This window comes from Xenopus tropicalis, chromosome 3 (genome assembly GCF_000004195.4).
Source record: "Xenopus tropicalis strain Nigerian chromosome 3, UCB_Xtro_10.0, whole genome shotgun sequence".
NCBI lineage: Eukaryota > Metazoa > Chordata > Amphibia > Anura > Pipidae > Xenopus > Xenopus tropicalis.
In genome coordinates, this window is record NC_030679.2 from 86675144 (window position 1) to 86692184 (window position 17041).

At 43.2% G+C, this 17041-nt stretch overlaps 1 protein-coding gene across 5 annotated transcripts in view; it reads left to right on the forward strand.

The window, feature by feature from the left end:
* Window positions 1–13337: 13337 nt before the first annotated feature.
* The window catches only part of copg2 (COPI coat complex subunit gamma 2), a 36470-nt gene continuing 32766 nt past the window's right edge, over window positions 13338–17041 (forward strand). The window contains exons 1-2 of one of the 5 annotated variants that reach the window (XM_031897856.1): window positions 13338–13754; window positions 15462–15649. In XM_031897856.1, coding sequence (XP_031753716.1) covers window positions 15607–15649 — 43 coding nt within the window. In that variant the 5' untranslated portion in view covers window positions 13338–13754; window positions 15462–15606. 5 annotated transcript variants of the gene reach the window in all.

The following is a 17041-nucleotide window of genomic DNA, read 5'->3' on the forward strand; positions in this document are numbered from 1 at the left end:
GACAAGTACTTTTCTGCATTGTGCTTTCTGGTCTCTTCTTCTTGTGGGAGAGACGCAAACCATAGAGAATCTGTTAAATGGCTCAAAATACTTTTGACATACAAAATAAACATGGGGAAGTTTCACATCAGAAACAAACTTAAGCACAGGAATTTGACATTTTAAAATATAGGCGACAATGTAAAGCAGCTCTTAAAGGAATACTGTCATGGAAAAATATACTTTTTTCAAAACGCTAACAAGATCGCAGCTCCCAGTAGATTTCAGAATAGCACTCAATAGTAAGAAATCCAAGTCCAGCTTAGGACTCCTCCAGTTACATGGGAGTAGGAGAAACAATAGGTTACCTGAAAGCAGTTCTAATGTGTAGTGCTGGCTCCTCCTGAAAGCTCAGACTCAGGCACAATGCTCTGAGACAGCTGGATACACACCAATATTACGACAAAAAAAATTACATTTGTTGGTTCAAAAATAAAATTTTATATGGAAGAGTGAATTTTTTGCTATATAAACAGAGTAATTTAGAAATAAAAAGTATACCATACAAATCATGACAGAATCCCTTTAAAGAGAAAATTACACTTATTCTGTTGTTGTAGATTTAATTTAACGAGAACAAAAGGTGTATTTATATAACTTAAAACCTTCTTATTCTGATTATAAAGTATTTTATTGCTTGAGGTGGTATGGCCTGCCTAGGTAGTTACCTATATGTCTTCTTTAGCCCTCCTGTCATTGACTGCCATAGACTGCTTCAGGTCAAACTCAGACCTTAAAGGAAGCCTATACCCCCGGAATGCATTCTTAACCAAAAGATAGTTTATATCATATTCTACTAAGGAAATCTTACCAAACTGGAATATATCAGTAAGTATTGAATACATATTTTCCTTTTACCTTAAACTACCATTTAGTGATGGGCTGTGTGCTCCCTCAGAGATCACCTGACAGGGAATAATGCAGCTCTAACTGTAACAGGAAGAATTGTGGGAGTAAAGGCAGGACACTGTCCATTAATTGGCTGATGTGACCTAACACGTATGTGTGCCCTTGGTTTGTTTGTGTGCACTGTGAATCGTACAGTGCCAATTACAGAATGGCACATACTGCTACACATACTAAATATGGTTTATTTAGAAAGGCAGGGTTTTACATATGGGCTGTTTTATGCAATACATTTTTATAGAGACTTACATTGTTTGGGGCTATAGTTTTCCTTTAAGACATTGCTGCTTAAAATTATGGTAATTTATCAAGAAAGTAGTGACAAGAATGTGGAGAGGCTACAATTAATCAAAAGTATATGATAATACTGTTAACTCATGTATTATGCTCTGTGAAAATACATGAAAGTACATGAAGGCACATCCTCCACAAAAGATTTTGCAGAGCACTAAAATAAACTTGAAATCTAATATGCATATTCATTTCTGTCAATAAAAAAAAAATCATCATTTATAAATAATATTTTTGCAACATTAGCTGTCTAGATCTTTTAATCTGTGACAAATGAGTGTTTGACCACCACTGCACTCAAACCACTGCTTCCCTTAGATATGTATAAGCAATACTCTGCCTATGACAATGCTGGTGCTGAAGGGAGCCTTTCTGAGTGATGTTTCCTCTTATTCCAATGTCTTGCTTAGGTATAGTGTTTACCATACAGCTCCATTGGAAGAGGCAGATAAAGGCATAACAGCTCCAGTCAAAATTCCTCCTAAACCTTTCCCTTACATAGCTTTTACTCGTTTGTATTGGTTACATTTTAAGAAATGATTTAGTCAGAGTTTAAGCCCATGGTTTGATTACACATGATCTTAGTTGTAATGTTAACAGGTAAAACATATATTACATATTACAATTGATAGCAAAAGACGTTGGCAAGATGTAAATATAAAGTAGTAAGTAGGCAACTGTAAAGTAACTTTTCTTTTCTACAATCAGAGATCTTTGGATTTCTACTTGTCAAAAGACAAGAGTCTAAAGACTCTTAAAAGATGTAGGGCCTCCCTTTTATATATACAGGTATAATAGATACAAATGAAAAAGAGTAAAACCTCTCTACTAGGTTATAGCAGGCCTCAAACATTTGGTACTGTTCTATATTCATGTTTACAAAAGGCATTGTAGATTATAAAACACTATACTGTGCCTACATTAGTTAATGCATTGAAGGTCTTTTTTGTGAGTGGATTACTTATAAAAATAAATGTATTCAGTTTAAGAGTTTAAATGTTAACAGTTTTTCAATTGTTCCTTTTTTCAAGACTCATCTGCATTTAGATTTTCTATTCTTTACTGTTGTGAGGCTTTACTAAACTTTTTCACCTTGTCTAGAACTGAAAAGTGATATAGATATTAGAGAGTTTCAAAATGATTCACTTTGTCTTCCTAATAAGCAATTTCCATCTAAGCATTGCAACCTTGAGCAGCAAGCGTGGTTTTCCCTAGGTGATGGCAATTTATTTTAAAGTATTACTTGCAGTAAATGACTATTTCTAGATAACAAACAGAATTATTTTTAAGTTGAATTACAATATATTTTTCTCCCCAGCTTTAGAGAACGAAGAACTTATGGCAAATTATGAGGAAAACATGGTTACACGATTAGAAGCGTGGAGCGTAGGGCTGTTTCTGATTTGCAGTGATCTATTCTTCCTGCATTTCTTGAAACCCATTAATATGGAGACCTTCTGATATATGGTGGTATAAGCGGGCCACAAAAGATGTGCAAAACGAGCACAAACTTAAAAAAAAAAGAAAAGAAAAAACCTTAAAGCAAATCAGCACTGGAACATTGAAGATGTGGGAATATTTAAGATTTCTTAATTACATTACCCCAATTAAATCCTCACTATAACATTCCTGCAACCTATAGATAATTAGTCTTATCTATGGTTCCACGTAAAGGGGAAACAATACCATTTCCTTATTCAGACAGTAAAGAATCGGAGCAAAATTGTATTAAACCACAAAAATTGCTTGTCTTTGGGTTTTTGCATACTGTATCATCAGAAATTGCTACATTCATTGTTTCAACACTATTATTAACACACATTTATAAGGTGCCAACATATACCGCAGTGCTGTACAAAAAGTGAATTTATACATAAATACTGGGTCCAATTTTGTTTAACTTGTTCATAAATGACTTAGGGGAGGGTATTATAAGCAATGTATCAGTGTTTGCAGATGACACAAAACTCTGCAGACCAGTCAATTCTATCCAGGATGTGGCATCCTTGCAGCAGGATCTTGACCAACTGGCAATCTGGGCAGCTAAGTGGCATATGAGATTTAATGTGGATAAATGTAAGGTCATGCACCTGGGATGTAAAAATATGCAAGCCACTTATACCCTTAATGGGACTGCACTAGGCAAATCCATAATGGAGAAGGACCTTGGAGTCCTTGTAGATAATAAACTTGGCTGTAGCAAGCAATGCCAGGCAGCAGCTGCAAGGGCAAACAGGGTTTTGAGCTGTATTAAAAGGGGTATAGATTCACGGGAGGAGGGTGTTATTCTTCCCCTTTACAGAGCGCTGGTAATGCCCCATCTAGAATATGCTGTCCAGTTTTGGTCTCCAGTGCTTAAACGGGACATAATTGAATTAGAGAGGATCCAGAGAAGTGCAACTAAGCTGGTTAAGGGTATGGAAAGTCTCAGTTATGAAGAAAGACTAGTCAAGTTGGGTCTGTTTACACTGGAGAAGAGGCGCTTAAGAGGTGACATGATAACTATGTATAAATATATAAGGGGATCATATAATAACCTCTCTAATGCTTTATTTACCAGTAGGTCCTTCCAACGGACACGAGGGCACCCACTCCGTTTAGAAGAAGGGAGGTTCCGTTTAAATATTCGGAAAGGATTTTTTACTGTGAGAGCTGTGAAGTTGTGGAATTCCCTCCCCGAATCAGTTTTGCTGGCTGATACATTATATAGCTTTAAGAAGGGGTTGGATGGCTTTTTAGCAGGTGAGGGAATACAGGGTTATGGGAGATAGCTCTTAGTACAAGTTGATCCAGGGACTGGTCCGATTGCCATCTTGGGAGTCAGAAAGGAATTTTTTCCCCCTCTGCAGCAAATTAGTGAGGCTTCAGATGGGGTTTTTGCCTTCCTCTGGATCAACTAGAAGTTAGGCAGGTTATATATAGGCATTAATGGTTGAACGTGATGGACGTACGTTTTTTTTTCAACCTAACTTACAATGTTACTATGTTACATAATTACATACAAAACAACCAATCTATAAGGATAGGGGGTTGAGACATAAGGTGTGGGGATGGGCAAGATCAGAATTAAGCAATGTAAGAGATGTAGGATACAGTATTGCTTTTAGCAGCCTACTGAGGTTGTGCTAAACTTAATTAGGGTAAGTTTCTTTAAATAAATGTGTTTTTAGAGCTCTTTTGAAGGCAGAAAGATTGGGATTAAGTCAGACAGATTGTAGAAGCAAATTCCAGAGAAGGGGGGCAGCCCTTGTCTTGAATGCAAGTGTGTGAGGAGGTAATGAGAGAAGAGTTGAGAAGCAGGTGAGTGGCATGGCAGAGGAGGAGTGATTGCTGAGGTGTATGAGCCTGGCAGCAATATTCATTAAGGGCTGGAGAGGGGTCTCTGGAGGGGAAGACTAATCTATAGAGAGTTACAATAGTCCAGGCATGATATGATGAGAAAGTGAATAAGAACTTTGACACCATCTTGGGTGATACATGATTGTATTTTGGAAATATTTTGCAGGTAAGTGATATGATTTGATAAGTGACCGGATATGAGGAGTGAAGGGCAGGGCTGAATTGAGAATAACCCCAGGGCACCAGGCCTGGAAGGATCAGGTGATAGTGGAATTGTTTACTGTGATAGAAACCTTGGGGACATTATGGGTGTTGGAAGGGGGAAAGGGAACCAATTTTTTCTTAATTTTAGGTAGCATTGGGATATCCAAGTAGATATAGCAGACAGGCAAGAACAGATGCAAGTTAAAAGCTCTGGGTTGAGATTAGGAGAGGAGAGATTTATCTGTGTATTGTCAGCATAGAGGTGGTATTGGAAACCATATAAATTGATTAGTTTGCCAAGACAGGAAGTGCAGAAAGAGAATAACAAGGGGCACAGGGCAGAGCTTTGAGGAACCCCAACAGAAGGAGGTAGTGGTTATTCACTGTATCAGGTAGTGTGGTTTCCTTTAACAGTGCATTCAACAAATGTACTGGCCTATAAAATATGATTTTCTAACCTAACAATATTCCATTATGTGTATTATGAATAATTACTGGTGAATAACTATCCAGAATTCCATGTGGATTCAGCCAACTCCAAAGATTTTGATAAGATTTGAATCTGGACAGTCTGTGCAATTCAACCAGCTAAATTTAAATCCAGACTGTCTGTTTCTGTGTTAACTTAAAAAAAAAATATTTGAAGCACTGATAGTGAGTGCAAACTAATGCACTGAATTATAGAATAACGGAGCCTTTACTTTTACTGAAATCAGCTCAACATAAAAACTTGAAATGTCTCCAGTGATCTTAAGATAGTTCACATCAATATTGGAAATGATCCACTGCAGTAATCATTAGAAAAGAAGAGAAAAAGAGAATAGAAACTCTGACTGGATTGGCAATGTGTGCTGTCTTCTCAAAATGAAACACCAATAACCTACCTCAGTGCTGACCTAAAGAACTTGTAACACACATGAATGCAAGTCCATACAGAGAGTAATTAAAACTTACATCCATCCCGATTCTCAGATAACAGCTTTGACCCCAGTGGAGCTCAGGTTAATGTTGCTGATTCCATATTGGAATGAAATTAGTTTGCAATGCACTCTAATGTGGAATATTAATGCCCTATTTAAATTGTTGTAGTAGTTAATATAACCATTGAATATGGCCACTAAGGAAATACATTTCTTTAGCAATATTAATCTTTTCCTAAAATACCAGAAAGGAAATCTAAAAAAAAAAAAGGAAAGATCGTAATTATAACGTGTATTGCCAGCTTTATACATTTATATGGCCACTGTGCACCTGCTTACACCCACCCACCACTAATTTACACAGACTTAAATTATCCACAAAAGCTCCAAATTAAGGCAAGGCCATCTCCCACAGACTCCATTTTAATAAAATAATTCAAAATTTAAAAAACATATTTCCTTTTTTACTGTAATTATAAAACAGTACCTTGTACTTGATCCTAACTAAGATATAATAGATCCTTATTGAGGGTAAAGCAACCCTACTGGGTTTATTAATGTTTCAATAAGTTTTAGTAAACTTAAAGAATGGAGATCCAAATTACAGAAAGACCCCTTATCCTGAAAACCCCAGGTCCTGAACATTCTAGATAACAGGTCCCATACCTGTATTATTTAGGCACCAAAATCATAATTTCTTTAAAATAATGTAATGATGTAAATAATATTAATTCCCCACAAAACAAATTTGGCTCTAAACTGGGTGAACACTGGAGCTCTGGAGCTCTGAAGCTACCACCTCCTTAAAGGAACAGTAACACCAAAAAATGAAAGTGTATAAAAGTAACTAAAATATAATGTGCTGCTGCGCTGCACTGGTAAAAGTTGTGTGTTTACTTCAGAAAGTCTACTATAATTTATATAAATAAGCTGCCATGTAGCCATGGAGGCAGCCATTCAAAGGAGAAAAGGCACAGGCACATAGCAGATAACAGATAAAACACTATTGTATTCTACAGAACTTATCTGTTATCTGCAATGTAACCTGTGCCTTTTCTCCTTTTTTCCAGCTTGAATGGCTGCCCCCGTGGCTACACAGCAGCTTATTATATACATTATAGTAGTGTTACTGTAGCAAACACACCAGTTTTACCAGTGCAGGGCAACAGTGCATTATATTTTTATTACTTTAAAGCTCTTTTATTTTTTGGTGTTACTGTTCCTTTAAATCTGGCGATAATTCCACGGTTCTCACTGTGCCAATACGTGAAGCAGCCTAGAGAATCTCTGCAGGCGCCATATTGATGCCAATTGTCAGATATGACCCCATCTGCCAATTTTCAGCACAATTGCATACTGATTCCAATTTGTGTGCATTTGCCTGCATTGCCTACAAAAGTGTCAGACACAACATCCCTCACAGCCACAGGTATGCTGGAATGTGGCACAAATGTTGCATTCTGGGAAAAAAACATTTGACTGACCCTTAAACAAATAGTTAAAACAAAAGTATCATTAAAGCAACTGTCTCTGCAAGCATACTTCATTTTATTAAACATGTTTGGGAAATAGACTGGTATATTTTTTGCAATGCCCACGAGTAACAGTTCAAATGATTTGAGCTGAGAGAACATTGAAGATAAAAATATCAAGTTAATTGATTTATAGCAGATTGCGGGTATAAAAACAAACTACACCAAAAGGGCTGACACCATGAGGGATGACATTTTAATTATCCAAACTATTTTGTTGACAAAAATAACCTTGTGTCTGCTCTGCTCTCCATTCAAGTTGCAACGCATATGTGAATTAAACAGAAATTTTAATTAGGAAACTGAGCTAGAAGACAAACAGCAGTGTTTAATTGCATGAACACCTTTTGCCTTGTAAGTGTGTCCATTAGTCTGTCAAAAAGCATCTTACTAATCTAGACAGTTCCAATATCCCTTTTCATTTTTGCTGTTAATGAGAACTTTCCCTTGGAGCAGTTTCTATCATGTCTTTAGTAAGACAAGCTGTCTGACCCTATAAACCTCAAAATTCAATCAATGCAGAAATGTATTAGATCTTTGGGTGAAATCATTGGGTGCTTTGTTTTCTTCAACTGTTCTTAGAATGATAAGCTTTCTCAACAATTCCTGATGTACAATCTAACTTCTAACAATCTAACAATCTAACCTCTAGTTGTCCCAATGGAAAGGCTTTGATTTTCAAACATCTATATGAAGTTTTATATCTTGTTTTCATCCAATGTAATTACATCAACAGAATTTTTAGTTGGTCTCCTCAGACATTATATATGAACTGGACCTTGTCCGATAGATGGTTAGAGATAATAGGGCTCATTTATGAATGCAAGTGCAGTGTGCAAATTGCAATTTTGGTCACTATGTCTTTTTTATCCACAATTCAGCAGTTTTCCCCTCACAATTCCAGCCTAGTAGGAGCTATGAGGGGGCAATGCAGCGACTTGTAAAAATGTGCATAATTGTATGTATTGGACCAGTGTCGGACTGGAGTGCACAGGGCCCACCAGGAAACTACATCTTAAGGGCCCGCACCTCCCCATACAAAATAGCGCCCATAAATGACTTTCAAGATTAAAATTTGTATTTGGAAAAGAAAAAAATGGAATAGCTGTAGCAATATTAGGACATGAGAAAGACCAGATTATTTTTAAATTAAAAAAGTGGACAGAGTAAGTACCTGTGCCACCTTCTGTAATGCTGCAGCAGGGGATTCACAAATGGAGGCTTCAGTGTAGCCAGTCATGAATGCAAGGTTTGATGTGCCATCTGGAAGTTGTGCCACTGCCAAGCTCTGATTAAGCCTGCTGCCTCCTGCCTGAAACGTAGGATTTACGTGCAGCCAGAGTTCAGGCAGCGTGCAGGCCAGCCGCTAGCATCGCAGAATAGATAAGGGTCCATTAATCACGTGAGCAGGGTCCTCGGCTCTGACAGGGTTATGTGAGGTACACAGCTACTGCACGATGCAGGCGTCGGTGGGCCCACTGGTGGTCTTCTATTATTAGTGGGGCCCGCTGCCAACGTACTGTATGTCTCACCTGGACTGATCGGCTGATACAAAATTATTTATTATTGGGATACAATGTGAAATTACCGTATTTTTCGCCATATAAGACGCTCCGGAATATAAGACCCAATTTTAAAGGAGGAAAATCTAGAAAAAAAAGATTCTGAACCAAATACTGTAGTAAAATATTTTAATCTTTTCAAACACCACTGTTTAAAAAAAAACCGCTGACTTGGACAAAAAAAATCCCATAATGCAGCTCTCCTTCAGCAAAAGCAAGACCTGAGCATGCGTACAATATACCATATATACTCTAGTATAAGCCGTTCTGAATATAAGCCGAGGTACCTAATTTTACTAATTTTAACTGTCAGGCAAGTTTGGGAAGGCTAAGTAAGCTGCCATACTAAGTATCAAGTAATTGCCATCCTGCTGTGTGCGCTCCCCTGTGTGTGCTCCCATCCTGCTGTGTGACATGTCATGTGACATTGTTCTGGGTTTACTTTTCAGCTACATTTGTTCATTTTCATAAAAATAAAAAATAAATAAATAAAGTGCAGGTATGCAAAGAGTTAAAACTTACAAACTGCAGGCCCTGGTATCTTGCAATTGGAAAATCAACATGGCAGCACCATCAGGCATACAGGATCCCTGCTCAGGATACGCAGAGCTACCCAAGGAGGCACTCACACCTGGGAGACACTGCGGATCTGCCTACCGTACACCGGAGATAAGGGGCCATCACACACTCCCCGTGCGTCTCCGGTTGCTAGGCAACGGGCGCCTAGAGATTCACGCCAAAAAGAAGGGCGCGATGACTTCATCGAGGCGCCTCTGCACCGCGGACACAGGTATTATAGCAGCACTCGTACCCAGCAGCGCGTCTACACAGAAAGGGCAGCAGTTCTCCCCTTTACATAATTACATTGAGTGCGCTATTAATACGGGCTCCCACGGGGGGGGGGTGCGCGCAACGAGCGCATTGCAGCTGCCATTCGTCGTATAAGAAGCACCAACTTTCCCCCCCAGTTTTGGGGAAGAAAAAGTGCGTCTTATACGGCGAAAAATACGGTAACTACAATGAGGGTCTAGGGGCCCACCAAGGCCAGGGCCCACCGGGTTTTTTCCCGGTATCCCGGCGGGCCAGTCCGACCTTGTATTGGACAATAAAAATATTTACTGTTGGCACTTATGTCATTGTTTCCCATGTGTCTACATCAAAATGACTTTGGGCCCCCTTTAATTAAGCTGTGTCTATTGTTGCAGGCCTCTGTGAGAATCCTGGATCTATCACCACCACTGTTATGATCTTGAGCAAAACTGCGCCCATTTGTAAAAATGCACAACCACAATTGTTCATGTTTTAATGCATCAGATACAATTTAACCAATTACAAATCCGTCTGTGGCTGCAGTTATGCTGGAAAAGTGAGAAAAAATGCCACTGTGGGTAAAAACAAGCCAAATTTAGTCCAAGATACTGTGGCTGTTATTTTTTTTTTTTTTTATTTAATTGACAATCCAACATGAAACTGTAAGGCTCTGCTGGGGTTTGAACCTGGGATTTTTTACTTGGATCCCTGGCCTAGCTATTTCACTCCAACATCCTTATTGCTGGGTTTGGGTCAGCTAATCAAGGTTGAACCTACTCTATATAAGCCCAGCCCTCATCACATTCCGCGCCTAAGCATTGGCCAATACACATGAGCACTAAGGCTTGCCTGTTACATCCTCACTCCTGACTGTCCCAGATCCTGCATCCTCTCCACCTTGCACACTCCTTCCTGATCCTGGATCCTCGCCCTCCTCATCCTTCTTAGCCCCCCTACCATTTCCTTGACAGAATTTTCAGGCCCCAAAAGTCTGCAAGGGCTTTTACTGTGCCCTCTTGCCATGAACCAAAGAAAAATATTTTATCCTTAGCCTCACAGAGATACTTTGATGGAACTCCCAGTGAATTCCTCCCCCATTGATCAGGTCTCAAATATCATATTTATCTTGCTGAAGAGGGATGCTCGATCCTGGACAGACAACTTACTTTGCTGCAAGTGCCAAGTGATCTTTGATACCACTCTTTTTCTATTGGATTTGCAGTGTAAGTTTTCACCAACCCCGCTGCCTCCAGCTCCAGTGCCGGCTCCCCAGCAGCAGCCACTGCCTCTAGCTCCAGTACTGGTTCCCCAGCACGCTTCAGACCCAGGGCCAGCTATTTGCCGGCAGCCTGCTTCAGCTGCAGGGCCAGTTACCAACCAGCAGCCTGCTTTAGCTCCAGGGCTGGCTACCCACCAGCAGCCTGCTTTAGCTCCAGGGCCGGTTACCCACCAGCAGCCTGCTTCAGCTCCAGGGCCGGTTACCCACCAGCAGCCTGCTTCAGCTCCAGGGCCGGTTTCCCACCAGCAGCATGCTTTAGCTCCAGGGCCGGTTACCCACCAGCAGCCTGCTTTAGCTCCAGGGCCGGTTACCCACCAGCAGCCTGCTTCAGTTCCAGGGCTGGCTACCCACCAGCAGCCTGCTTTAGCTCCAGGGCCGGTTACACACCAGCAGCCTGCTTTAGCTCCAGGGCCGGTTACCCACCAGCAGCCTGCTTCAGCTCCAGGGCCAGTTACCCACCAGCAGCCTGCTTCAGTTCCAGGGCCGGTTACCCACCAGCAGCCTGCTTCAGCTCCAGGGCCGGTTACACACCAGCAGCCTGCTTCAGCTCCAGGGCCGGTTTCCCACCAGCAGCATGCTTTAGCTCCAGGGCCGGTTACCCACCAGCAGCCTGCTTTAGCTCCAGGGCCGGTTACCCACCAGCAGCCTGCTTCAGCTCCAGGGCCGGTTACCCACCAGCAGCCTGCTTTAGCTCCAGGGCCGGTTACACACCAGCAGCCTGCTTTAGCTCCAGGGCCGGTTACCCACCAGCAGCCTGCTTCAGCTCCAGGGCCAGTTACCCACCAGCAGCCTGCTTCAGTTCCAGGGCCGGTTACCCACCAGCAGCCTGCTTCAGCTCCAGGGCCGGTTACCTACCAGCAGCCTGCTTCAGCTCCAGGGGCGGTTACCCACCAGCAGCCTGCTTCAGCTCCAGGGCCGGTTACCCACCAGCAGCCTGCTTCAGCTCCAGGGCCGGTTACCCACCAGCAGCCTGCTTCAGCTCCAGGGCCGGTTACCCACCAGCAGCATGCTTTAGCTCCAGGGCCGGTTACCCACCAGCAGCCTGCTTTAGCTCCAGGGCCGGTTACCCACCAGCAGCCTGCTTCAGCTCCAGGGCCGGTTACCCACCAGCAGCATGCTTTAGCTCCAGGGCCGGTTACACACCAGCAGCCTGCTTTAGCTCCAGGGCCGGTTACCCACCAGCAGCCTGCTTTAGCTCCAGGGCTGGCTACCCACCAGCAGCCTGCTTTAGCTCCAGGGCCAGTTACCCAGCAGTCTATTTCAGTTTCTGACTTCTCCCCTGGGCATTTAAAACTGTGGTTCTCTCACCTTGTGAAGAGGGGCTCTGGGGATTGAACCAGGCTGGGGGTTGAACCTGGGATTTCCTGGTTGCTCTCCCTAACCACTGGTCCAGGCCAGCAGCTGGCAAGCTTTCATTTCCCACTCATGCTTCTTTTTACCAGAAACCTTGGCCTAGCTATTTCATCCCAGCATCGTTATTGGTGGGTTGGGGTCAGCCAATCAGGACAGACCCTGCCCTATATACAGGATCGGACTGGGGGTTGCAGGGTCCACCGGGGCTCCCGCCCAGGGGCCCTGCAGGTGCCCCTGTCGGCCACGTCCCCTAACCCCCCCACCCTGCAGGGGCCCCCACACAAAGTCCTCCCCAAGCACGCATACATTTAACGCAGGGAGGAACAGTCAGGCAGGGGGAGCACCAGGGTCGGACTGGGGGGTGCAGGGCCCACCGGGGCTCCCGCCCCAGGGGCCCTGCAGGTGCCCCTGCCGCGTCCCCTAACCCCCCCAAGGGCCCCCCTAACCCCCCCGAAGGGCCCCCGCCTGACGTCCTCCCCGAGCGCGTATAAATTGAACGCGTCGGGGAGGAACAGTCAGTAGCGGGGAGCGCCGGCAAAGGTCGGACTGGGCCGCTGGGGCCCACTAGGGCCGGGGCCCACCGGGATTTTTCCCGGTGTCCCGGCGGCCCAGTCCGACCCTGGGGAGCACTGGCAAGGGTCGGGTTTGGGCCGCTGGGGCCCACTAGGACCGTGGCCCAAGAAAAACCCTGTAGCTTTTATAAGATTTATTTATAATGTCAAAGTGCCTAAAAAATTGAGATGCCAACTGAGGTAATTTTGCAGAGAAAATACTGCCAAAAATGCTTGGAGCCAATTGGTAAATGTCCTAGCAGTTGGCCCCCTTCTAGTCTCCCCGAACATAACTTTTTATGAAATCCTTTGCTGCAGGCAATAACTATAAAGTTTCCACATAATACCGCCCTGCATCAGACTAATGCAAACCTAAAGGCGTAGGTTGCCATACAATGGCAACTTTTAAACAAACTTCAGGTACTCCTGTGCCTGTCAGAGCAGGGACTACACCAGGAGTGACACTAAAGCAGACTGTACAAAAGACACATGACATAACTATTGAGTGGCACTGGCTGACCCTCAGCAAGCATCTGTTGTAAAGGTACATAAGGGGGGGATGCTGCTTTTCTCGCAGGAGACCCACTAGCAGCAGCGATCTCAGATACTGTTGGCTGACTGAGCTGGAGCTCCCTGCTGCAAGGGGCGATGAAAAAAGGCCAGTCTGCGCAAGCAGAATCAAAAGCACTGAGCAGGACTCTACCCATAAGGTTCCCTGTAGGCATGTGTTTTTGTGGCCGCTGTTGCTTTATGAACTCTTACTGTCACTTGTTTCTCACAGCAGCACGCCTCTTCCTGTGTTGCCTGACAACCACTCACTGCCCCTGAGAAGGAGGGGAGCCGGCTTGCTCACGCAGCACGCACAGCCGGGGGGGTGAGAGGGGTGAAACTCTGCCACTGAGATTGGCCTCTAACGTGCCCATCTATGAAAATGATCAAGAAATTTGACAAGAAGGACGAGGAATCCGGTAACAGTGATATATTTTACCTTTTGTTCATATCGGTGTATGCAGAAACAGTCCAATTAGTAAACAGGCCTTAAAGCCTCTGATTTTCCTATAGATGGAAAGCCGCCTCAGCAAATGGCATGTCTGTGCTGGCCAGTGAGGGAGGGCTTGCAGTCTTTCATTGTGGCTTGTGCCACCTGGTTAAATCACACGGTGCTGTATTAGCCATAACAGACACAAGTGGGTTGCTTTTCTCTAACTATAAATGTATATGCCTAATTCATTTGTCCTTATGTATCCAATTTAAAGTGCAGTTCTTCCATGGACATCTGCAAATAGGGGCAAGGAGGGAACTTAATCCCCCCCCCCCATTGAATTTTGGCCTCAAACAGGGCCAGCATCCCTTTCCTAGTTGCCCTACTGCATGTATGGATTAGGATCACAGAAATACTTTTACTGAGTAACCATTGCACCACTGTGCTAGTACCAGGGCTGGAGATACATACACATGTTTCAGGGATAACCCCTTTGTCAAGTGCAAGTTTTAAATGCTCAAGAACCCACCCCCTGATTACATTATCAGCCAGGGTCCCAGTATAAGCACCCTACAACATCAAACAGTGAAGAACTACACAGCAGAATGCTCATGGAGGTTGTATTGCTACTTGCAGGGGTAGATTCTAAGAACAAGAGGCACACAATGCCAAGAGACCGGACAGTCATTTTGGTGTGTTAATAGCGATGTGTGATAATTGGTCTTTATTTATTATGGGCTGTTCCACTGGGGCTGATGGTTAATGCAGTTTGTCACTATTTGATGATGTAATTAAGGGGAGGATACTTATACTGAGATCCTGGCAGTGTGTGCCTCTTGTTCTTAGAAACACCCTCTGCAAGTAGCAGTACAACCTCCATGATTGTTCTGCTGTTCTCCACCCCCTTCCCCTGCAAATATCTCATCTCAAGAATCTTTAGAAGATTACTGACAGAACGAGCAGTTGCACACTGAAAGTGTAAAAGTTCCATTTATTTGTGGCATGTTTCATTTTGGAAAGATTTAATAATCTTTCCAAAAAGGGCATACAGTTGTGAATTGTGTAATATATCAGACATTATATTCTATCTCTATACTGTTAATGGGTAAGTTGATCTTGCAATAAACTTCTGGTATATTGTTTAATGCTATTCTAATGCAATTTGCCAAGTTGGTGTGTCTTAGGCACAAGTCATTAACATCCTAGGTGGCTTGTGGACAAGAAACAAGTAAGAATGTATCCTTAACAAACACATCCCATTACATACCTTGCTCTGCCTAAGTCCCCTCCCCTAGCCCCCTCCTCTCTTTCCCTCCACTGCTCACCCTTCTATTGTTCTACCTGGAGCTGGCCGGGGGAGGGAGCAGGCCCTGCCCGAATGACCATATGGCTAAAGGGGGAAGGGGTCCCAGCCTAAATTCATTTCAGCCCTATTTGGGCTTCATTCACACAAAGGTACATAAGGGGGGGGATGCTGCTTTTCTCGCAGGAGACCTACTAGCAGCAGCGATCTCAGATACTGTTGGCTGACTGAGCTGGAGCTCCATGCTGCAAGGGGCGATGAAAAAAGGCCAGTCTGCGCAAGCAGAATCAAAAGCACTGAGCAGGACTCTACCCATAAGGTTCCCTGTAGGCATGTGTTTTTGTGGCCGCTGTTGCTTTATGAACTCTTACTGTCACTTGTTTCTCACAGCAGCACGCCTCTTCCTGTGTTGCCTGACAACCACTCACTGCCCCTGAGAAGGAGGGGAGCCGGCTTGCTCACGCAGCACGCACAGCCGGGGGGGGTGAGAGGGGTGAAACTCTGCCACTGAGATTGGCCTCTAACGTGCCCATCTATGAAAATGATCAAGAAATTTGACAAGAAGGACGAGGAATCCGGTAACTGATATATTTTACCTTTTGTTCATATCGGTATATGCAGAAACAGTCCAATTAATAAACAGGCCTTAAAGCCTCTGACTTTCCTATAGATGGAAAGCCGCCTCAGCAAATGGCACGTCTGTGCTGGCCAGTGAGGGAGGGCTTGCAGTCTTTCATTGTGGCTTGTGCCACCTGGTTAAATCACACGGTGCTGTATTAGCCATTACAGACACAAGTGGGTTGCTTTTCTCTAACTATAAATGTATATGCCTAATTCATTTGTCCTTATGTATCCAATTTAAAGTGCAGTTCTTCCATGGACATCCGCAAATAGGGGCAAGGAGGGAACTTAATCCCCCCCCCCATTGAATTTTGGCCTCAAACAGGGCCAGCATCCCTTTCCTAGTTGCCCTACTGCATGTATGGATTAGGATCACAGAAAAACTTTTACTGAGTAACCATTGCACCACTGTGTTAGTACCAGGGCTGAAGATACATACACATGTTTCAGGGATAACCCCTTTGTCAAGTGCAAGTTTTAAATGCTCAAGAACCCACCCCCTGATTACGTTATCAGCCAGGGTCCCAGTATAAGCACCCTACAACATCAAACAGTGAAGAACTACACAGCAGAATGCTCATGGAGGTTGTATTGCTACTCACAGGGCTAGATTCTAAGAACAAGAGGCACACAATGCCAAGAGACCAGACAGTCATTTTGGTGTGTTAATAGCGATGTGTGATAATTGGTCTTTATTTATTATGGGCTGTTCCACTGGGGCTGATGGTTAATGTAGTTTGTCACTATTTGATGATGTAATTAAGGGGAGGATACTTATACTGAGATCCTGGCAGTGTGTGCCTCTTGTTCTTAGAAACACCCTCTGCAAGTAGCAGTACAACCTCCATGATTGTTCTGCTATTCTCCACCCCCTTCCCCTGCAAATATCTCATCTCAAGAATCTTTAGAAGATTACTGACAGAACGAGCAGTTGCACACTGAAAGTGTAAAAGTTCCATTTATTTGTGGCATGTTTCATTTTGGAAAGATTTAATAATCTTTCCAAAAAAGGCATACAGTTGTGAATTGTGTAATATATCAGACATTGGGGTTGATTCACTAAAGTGCGATAAATTTTATTGCAGGTTTTTTTGCGTTAAAATAGACGCGATAATTAGCGCGCGATTCACTATAGCATTATCGCGTGCGTTAAGTCGCCATATCGCATGCGGTAGTTTTAACGCATCCGTTAATTAGCGCACAGAAAAGAATACTAACGCATGATTCACAAACAGTAAGGCGCGCTAAATATCGCATTAGGTTATGCGAAAATTAACACCTACTTCAGGCAGGCGATAATTATAGAAAAGTACAGTTAATGAGCTTTTGGCAATAAAATATGGACTTTG